This window comes from Pan paniscus, chromosome 18 (genome assembly GCF_029289425.2).
Source record: "Pan paniscus chromosome 18, NHGRI_mPanPan1-v2.0_pri, whole genome shotgun sequence".
Classification (NCBI taxonomy): Eukaryota; Metazoa; Chordata; class Mammalia; order Primates; family Hominidae; genus Pan; species Pan paniscus.
Genome location: NC_073267.2, coordinates 79,638,846 through 79,647,062, shown reverse-complemented (window position 1 = coordinate 79,647,062; position 8,217 = coordinate 79,638,846). Strand labels below are relative to the sequence as shown.

General features: G+C 51.0%; 1 protein-coding gene across 1 annotated transcript in view; it reads left to right on the top strand.

The window, feature by feature from the left end:
• Positions 1 to 619: 619 nt before the first annotated feature.
• The window catches only part of LOC100970249 (serine/threonine-protein phosphatase 2A regulatory subunit B'' subunit beta), a 38,317-nt gene continuing 30,719 nt past the window's right edge, over positions 620 to 8,217 (top strand). Inside the window, 1 exon segment of the mRNA XM_034940576.3 lies at positions 620 to 967. Within this exon segment, the coding sequence (XP_034796467.3) occupies positions 644 to 967 (324 nt within the window). The 5' untranslated portion in view covers positions 620 to 643.

Below are 8,217 nucleotides of genomic sequence, written 5' to 3'. Positions count from 1 at the left end.
CAGCCTCTGGCTTGCGCCCCGCGGGCAGCCACTGCGCATGCTCACCCGACCGGCCTCCTGAACTCCGCGCCTCCACCGGTATGCACGGCGCATGCTCCATGCGGAGGTTCCACCCTCCCCTCGCTCTGGCAGGCACGCATTGCGCATGCTCGCACGTCCGCAGCTCTAAGACTGCCACGCCGCCATGGGCCGCGCCTCTAAAACTCCTAAACGCAGAAAGAGCTCGGGCGGTACGGCCGCCACAGCCCCTCCCTCGTCCTCACCGCAGCCGCTTGGCCCCACCAAAGCCTCCTGCAAAAGCTCCGAGGGCTGCGGGGCGCGCGTGGCTAGCGGCGGCGTCGCCTCGTGATGACATCGTCGCGATGACGCGGCGCAGTGACGTGAACGCGGGCGCCCTTGTTTGGGAGCGCGGCCGGCGCGCCCGTTTTGAAGCTGCCCTGAGCAGCGCGGGCCGGACCGCGCCCCCTCCTCGGTCCCCGCGCCCCGCGAGTCCGCGCAGTTCCCGAGGTGCGGGCCCTGTTCTCTGCGCCGCGCCCCCTCAGCGGCCGTGCTCGCATCACCGAGGTCGGTCCGGGCCGGACCGAAGCCCCCGGGGCGGGGCGGGGCGCGGGCGTCCGGGGGCGCCCCTGGCCCAGCCCCCGCCATGCCGCCCGGCAAAGTGCTGCAGCCGGTCCTGAAGATGAAGGTGGACGAGCTGTTCCTGTACTGGCTCAGCGAGGCCAGCACGCAGCGGATGCTGCAGGACTGCCTGCGCCGGATCAAGGCGCCCGGGCGGGACCAGCCGACCGCGGGGGACGGGGAGCAGCCCGGGGCCTGGCCCACAGCCCCGCTCGCCGCCCCCAGGCCCAGCGGGCTCGAGCCCCCGGGAACCCCCGGGCCGGGCCCTGCGCTGCCCGCGGGCGCCGCCTCCAGCCCCAGGAACGCGCCCCACGGTCGAGGGACCCGTAGATCTGCAGGAACGAAAGTAGTAAGTTACTCTTCCTTCTGCTAACAACTGCGCGGGTGGCTCTGGTCGCATAGCGGACGTGTGGCTGCGCGGTGGAGGCTGGTGGGCGAGCGTCAGACCCCAAAACGGTTTCATATTGAGTCTGTTCCCCGCCCCGACCCCCCCACCACACACATACAGACAAGAAAGTCCCACGTACTGAACATTCCGTCATTGACAGTTGTTAACCTAAAAATCACACAATTTATAAAGGTAGAAAGGCTTCCAATTTTATTTTATTTTAATTTGTTTTAATTTTGAGACAGAGTTTTGCTCTGTTGCCCAGGCTGGAGTGCAATGGCGCGATCTTGGCTCACTGCAACCTCTGCCTCCCAGGTTCAGGCGATTCTCCTGCCTCAGCCTCCGGAGGAGCTGGGACTTAGGGGCACGTGCCACCACGCCTGGCTAATTTTGTATTTTTAGTAGAGACTGGGTTTCCCCCATGTGGGCCAGGCTGGTCTCGAACTCCTGACCTCAAGTGATCCTCCGGCCTCGGCCTCCCAAAGTGCTGGGATTACAGACGTGAGTCACTGCGCCTGGTCCGTTTTTTATTTATTTTACAATTCTTTGGAGACGGTCTTGCTCTGTCTCCTAGGCTGGAGTGCAGTGGCGCAAACACAGCTGGACTTCCTGCCTCAGCCTCCCCAGTAGCTGGGATTACAGGCGTGCAGCATGACGCCAGGCTAATTTTTGTTTGTTTGTTTATTTATTTATTTATTTATTTATTTTTTGCAGAGACGAGGTCTTGCTATGTTACCTAGAGTGCTCTGGAATTCCTGGGTCCAAGCAATCCTCCCGCTTCGGCCTCCCAAAATCCCACTGTATTTCTTAGAAGAAACGCCATTTATTTCATAGAAGGTGATTATACACTGCAGGTGAGAAGCGCAGCCTCTGGCTAATGTACCTGTAATCTCAGCTACCCGGGAGGCTGAGGCAGGAGAATCACTGGAACCCAGGAGGCAGAGGCTGCACTCCAGCCTGGGCACCAGAGCAAGACTCCGTCTCGAAAAAAAAAAGAAAAAACTAAAAACAAGCACTTGGAGGGAAGAAAAGATGAGACGGGAATTTATGCTGAGTGGGTTGGCCTCGCTGAGGATTCAACTTCATATTCAAGAAGTTATAGGAAGAGCTATGGATATTCACCAAGGGTGTCCTGACGCATGGGTATTGAACAAAGATGCATGTTGCCTACTCCCAAGTTCACCTTGGAGCGGAGACTTAACATGTAAATGCATTATGGTTAGGCCCCCTAGGTCAAAAGGTGAAGCAACTCTGCAGCCTCTGTCAACCGGCCAGAACCAGTCCGTGGTGAGTAGTTATCAGGATAAAGTGATTGCAATCAGTCTTTTTTTTTTTTTTTTTTTGAGACAGATTCTCACTCTCACCCAGGCTGAGATGCAATGGTGCAATCTCAGCTCACTGCAACCTCCGCCTCCCGGGTTCAAGCGATTCTCCTCCCTCAGCCTCCCGAGTAGCTGGGATTACAGGCGCACACCACCACGCCCAGCTAATTTTTGTATTTTTAGTAGAGGCAGGCTTTCACCTTGTTGGCTAGACTGGTCTCAAACTCCTGACCTCAGGTGATCCACCTGCCTCAGCCTCTCAAAGTGCTGGGATGACAGGCGTGAGCCACCACACCTGGCCTGGAATCAGTCTTTTCCCAGTCAAAGCTGTAGTTACGGCTGGTGGAACAGAGGGGTCTGTTCATCAGATCTGACGGGAAGCTGCAGGTGTTTTAATATTGTTTATATTGGTCAGGCATGGTGGCTCACGCCTGTGATTCCAGCATTTGGGAGTTGGAGGCAGGCAGATCACTTGAGTTCAGGAGTTCGAGACCAGCCTGGGCAACATGGCAAAACCCCGTCTCTGCTAAAAATACACAAATTAGCCAGGCGTGGTGGCGCACCTGCAGTCTCAGCTACTCAGGAGGCTGAGGCAGGAGAAATGCCTGAAGCTGGGAGTCGGAGATTACTGTGAGTTGAGATTGCACCACTGCTCACCAGCCTGAGCAACAGAGGAAGGCCCTGTCTCAAAAAAAAAAAAAAAAAATTATATATATATATAGAGAGAGAGAGAGTGTCTTCTTGCGTGCGTGAGCTTGAGGCCAAGATAAGCAATAGAGGAAAAGAAAAACATCCTTTATTTACTTGTTGAATCTCAAAAACGAGTTTCTGCAGAGGTCTCTAGTGAATAACCTAAAAGGACATTTAGCTGCTGGAGAAAAAGAAATGCTTTGGCAGTTGGAACTGTAGTTTATTCTTTAAGTGTAGGCGGTGTGTGACTTAACCCTCACCTCAGGTGGCCCTTGGTCTTGTTTGCCACAGAGTCTGTTCTGTCAGTCTTACGATGTTGATTTTACCCTTTTTGCTGGTTGGTTGTGTTTAAACTGCCAAAGCAGGAGGGGTATAATAAGGTGTGTCCAAACTCCCATCTAGTCATGGCTGGGAACTTAGTTGTTTTTTTGTTTTTTTGTGTTTTTTTGAGACCGACTTTCGCTCTTGTTGCCCAGGCTGGAGTGCAGTGGTGCCATCTCAGGTCACTGCAACCTCCACCTCCCAGGTTCGAGTGATTCTCCTGCCTCAGCCTCCTGAGTAGCTGAGATTACAGGCACCCACCACCACGCCTCGGTAATTTTGTATTTTTTAGTAGAGACGGGGTTTCTCCATGTTGCCAGGCTGGTCTCGAACTCCCGACCTCAGGTGATCCGCCTGCCTTGGCCTCCCAAAAAAATAAGATTACAGGTGTGAGCCACCGCGCCAGCCTGAACTTAGTTTTTAAGATTTCTCTTGGGGCCGGGCCCAGTAGCTGACGCCTGTAATCCCAGCACTTTGGGAGGCTGAAGTGGGCGGATCACTTGAGGTTACGAGTTCAAGACCAGCCTGGCCAACATGGTGAAACCCCATTTCTACTAAAAATACAAAAACTAGCCGAGCATGGTGGCGGGCGCCTGTAAGCCCAGCTACTCGGGAGGCTGAGGCACGAGAACTGCTTGAACCGGGGAGGCAGAGGTTGCAGTGAGCCAAGATCTCGCCACTGTACTCCAGCTGGGGCAATAGAGTGAGACTCTGTCTCAAAAAAAAAAAAAAAAAAAAAAGGTTTCTCTTGGCCAAGAATGGGGGGTCTGTTTAGTCGGTTGTGAGCCTTCAGGTTTTACTTTTAATTTACACAGTTATAGTCCCGAGTTGGTCTCACTGTTAAGAGTTTGTTTCGAGTTCTCTAGGTTGGTTTCTGTTACCCACTTCTCGGCAATCTCTTCTGCTCAGTTTAGTTAATGAGCCTAAGGGTTTTATTCTTGCTTTATCTGGTAGTAAATCTCCAGTAATTACAAGTGGACAACAGTGTTTTTTGTTTTTTTTTTTTTTTTTTTTTGAGACGGAGTCTTGCTCTGTCACCAAGCTGAAGTGCAGTGGTGCAATCGCGGCTCACTGCAAGCTCCGCCTCCCGGATTCACGCCATTCTCCTGCCTCAGCCTCCCGAGTAGCTGGGACTACAGGCGCCTGCCACGGTGCCCGGCTAATTTTTTTGTATTTTTAGTGGAGACAGGGTTTCACCGTGTTAGCCAGGATGGTCTCAATCTCCTGACCTCGTGATCCGCCTGTCTCGGCCTCCCAAAGTTTTGGGATTACAGGTGTGAGCCACCGTGCTTGCCGACAGCCGTGTATTTTTAAAAATCCTTTCTGTCGTTTTATACTATGCAGTTTAAAGCGATAAAACATTGCTCCAGATGTTATAGAAACCTGTATGGCTGGTGCATCTGGTGTCCCAAGAATACTACGGAAGCCTGAAATATTCAGAATGTTCCGTTGGAACTTGTTTATACCATTTGAAATTTTTCAGCTGAACACCGGCCTTCCATCAGCAGCACTAATAAGCATGTCACAAAGTGATATTTATGTAGCACCACAGTTTTCCAGCCAAAATGGACCAGCCTCTCTACTTGCTGAGTGAGAGGTGGGTGGCAATCTGAGGTGATGTCCGACGTCTTCTGATGGATCTAGAACGTTTTCCAAAAGTACGTGTCGATGAAAATGTGAACTAGAGCTGGAGGCAGCTTGGAGACCGTCTGGCTCAGGCCCTCCAGATCCCGATCCAGGAGAGGACTCAGGGCCCCAGGACGCATCTGTTGAGCTCCGGCCCAGTCCACTTTCCCAGTGAGCTGCAAAACCTGAAGCACCTTAAGAACTCTTGCCCAAATCCCTCATTTACTGAGGAGGTTGTATGTGAGAGGAGGGCCAGGACTCAAGAAGCGTGTGCTAGTAATGATGGTTCCCCTCCATGGCTTGCTTTCTCAGTGGGATCGCTAATGAGCTGCCATTTTGTCCTTAAACGTGTTGAATGACAGCCAGATGCTAAGGTAAATGCTTGAATTGTGTGACTTTGCAAGAATTCTCCTAGGGCTGGGACTATTGTGACTTTGCATGAATTCTCCTAGGGCAGGGAGTATTGTGACTTTGCATGAATTCTCCTAGGGCTGGGAATATTGACGGAAGGTCAGGTCTGTGCAAACGAGGCCATTTGGGTGCATGTGAAAGGATGATATATTCTGTAAATCAGGCAAGAAGCCTCTAACAAGTGGAAATTAAGTTCCAAAGGTGTTCAAAGCAGGGAGACATCATTTCTCTCCTGGAGAAAGTTTTGAGGAGGAAGTGAGTAGTGGAACTTGAGAAATGCACTGAGTTTATTGGGTATGGGGGGCGGGACCAAGGGAGGCCATTCTGGGAGGGATGACGGGCAGAGTGTGAAAATGAGACCAGGCTCAGTCGCTCACGCCTGTAATCCCAGCACTTTGGGAGGCTGAGGTGGACGGATCACAAGGTCAGGAGATAGAGACCATCTTGGCTAACACAGTGAAACCCTTTCTCTACTAAAGATACAGAAAATTAGCCGGGCATGGTGGCGGGTACCTGTAGTCCCAGCTACTCCGGAGGCTGAGGCAGGAGAATGGCGTGAACCTGGGTGGCAGAGCTTGCAGTGAGCTGAGATTGCGCCACTGCACTCCAGCCTGGGTGACAGAGCAAGACTCTGTCTCAAAAAAAAAAAAAAAAAAGAGCTTGTTCCTGTCCATCCCATATACAGAATACGCAAGGCCACGTTAACAGTGAAGGATGCAGTTCCATGCTACAAACTCTGGCTGGGGAGGGGCGATGCTGGGGTCAGAGGAAGAGATTTTCATAAATAAAGCAACTTTTTCTCACCCACACATGTAGAGAATGGAGTATGAGCTGTCAGGAGGGTTCACGCTAGGTCCATTGAACTCCCCAGCCAAGGGTGAAAGGAACGGCATGCCCATTGTGAAAACATCACGTGGTGCATCCGAAGCAGACCTAACCAGCGCTGCCGTGGCTGTTTTACGTTACCTACGCCTTCATCGTTACTGAACAGAGAGATTGCATTCTGTGTTTGAAAGGGGCGCTTGCAGTGGCTCCTTCCCGTCTTTGGGGAAGAGAAACTGGTACAAATTAGAAAATGTGAGCATTGGCCGGGTGCAGTGGCTCAATCCCAGCACTTTGGGAGGCCGAGGAGGGAGGATCACTTGAGGCCAGGAATTTGAGCCCAGCCTGGGCAACATAGCGAGACTCCCCCATCTCTATAAAATAGTAAAATCAGCCAGGCATATTGGTTCATGCCTGAAGTCTCAGCTGCTTGTGAGGCTGAGGCAGGAAGATCCCAGGAGTTCGAGGCTGCAGTGAGCTATGTTTGTGCCAGTGCACTCCCACTGGGGCAACAAAGTGAGACCCTGTCTCTAAAAAAAGAAAAAGAAAAAGAAAAAGAAAAAAAAAAGAAAACGCCAGTATCGATGGGCTGATGCTGCAAGCCAGGGTGCTTCTGCTAGGGGGGACCCTAAGTGCATCTTTAAAGTAAGTTCTTACAAGGGGAAGTAAGAACCTCATGTGGATGAGCTGCCTTTTTTTTTTTTTTTTTTTTTTTTTTCCAGATGGAGTTTCGCTCTTGTCGCCCAGGCTGCAGTGCAATGACGCGATTTCGGCTCACCACAACCTCCACCTCCTGCAGTTCAAGTGAGTCTCCTGCCTCAGCCTCCCGAGTAGCTGGGATTACAGGCACCCGCCACCACGCCCGGCTAATTTTGTATTTTTAGTAGAGATGGGGTTTCACTATGTTGGTCAGGCTGGTCTTGAACTCCTGACCTCAGGTGATCCACCCCCCTCAGCTTCCCGAGTAGCTGGGATGACAGGCGCCCGCCACCATGCCTAGCTAATTTTGTATTTTTAGTAGAGATGGGGTTTCACTATGTTGGTCAGGCTGGTCTTGAACTCCTGACCTCAGGTGATCCACCCGCCCCAGCCTCCCAGAGTGCTGGGATGACAGACGAGGGCAACCACACCCGGCCAGTACTGCACGATTTTGATTGCATTCCCCTGCGGCCTGGCGACGCTGAGGAATTTTCAGGTGCTTATTTGCCATTCATGTGGTTCCCACTGTCAAGTGTCTGTTCAGGTCGTGTGTTTGCTTTTTAAATTGGGTTATGTTTTCACTGAGTTGCGAGAGCTCTTTACATACAACTGTTGGCAAGTCCTTGGTAAGACAGTGTGGTGTGTGCATATGTCTCTGGAGTCCGGCTTGCTTTTTGTTTTCTTCAGTGTCTTTCAAAGAGAAAAGTGTTTAGTTTTTCAACTTTTTTCTTTTATGACTCTTATTTTTTGTGTCTTATTACAAAATGTTTGCATACCTCAAGGTGTCAAAGATTTTCTCCTATATTTATCTTGAGAAAGCAGCGTGGTTTTAGGTTTGCGTTTCGGCCTGTGATCCAGTTCAGGTCAGTTTTTCTGCGTGGTATGAGGTGAGGTATCTGGATGACCCCAGCACCGTATATTGAACAGTCTTTTCTCACCCCGTGGAATTGTGTTGTTGAAAGTCAGTTGAGTACGTACGTCTGTTTTATTATTATTTCCATCCCGTTGCTGTATGTGCATCCCCTCACCTTCATGGCACTTTCCAGATTAGTGTAACTTTCTAGCAAATTTTGAAAGCAGATACTGTGAGTCCAAGCCTGTTCTTTAAAAATTGCTTTCCAGCAAGAAAAGCCTGTTGGAATTTTGATTGGGATTGCTTTGAATCTGTGGATCAATTTAGGATAATTGATACCTTAACAGTATTTTCCAATCCACAAACAAAGGACTTTCCATTCATTTAGGTTTTGTTCAGCAACGTTGTGTACTTCCCCGGGTACACCTCTTGCACCTCCTTGATTAAGTATCTATCTGTTTATTTAG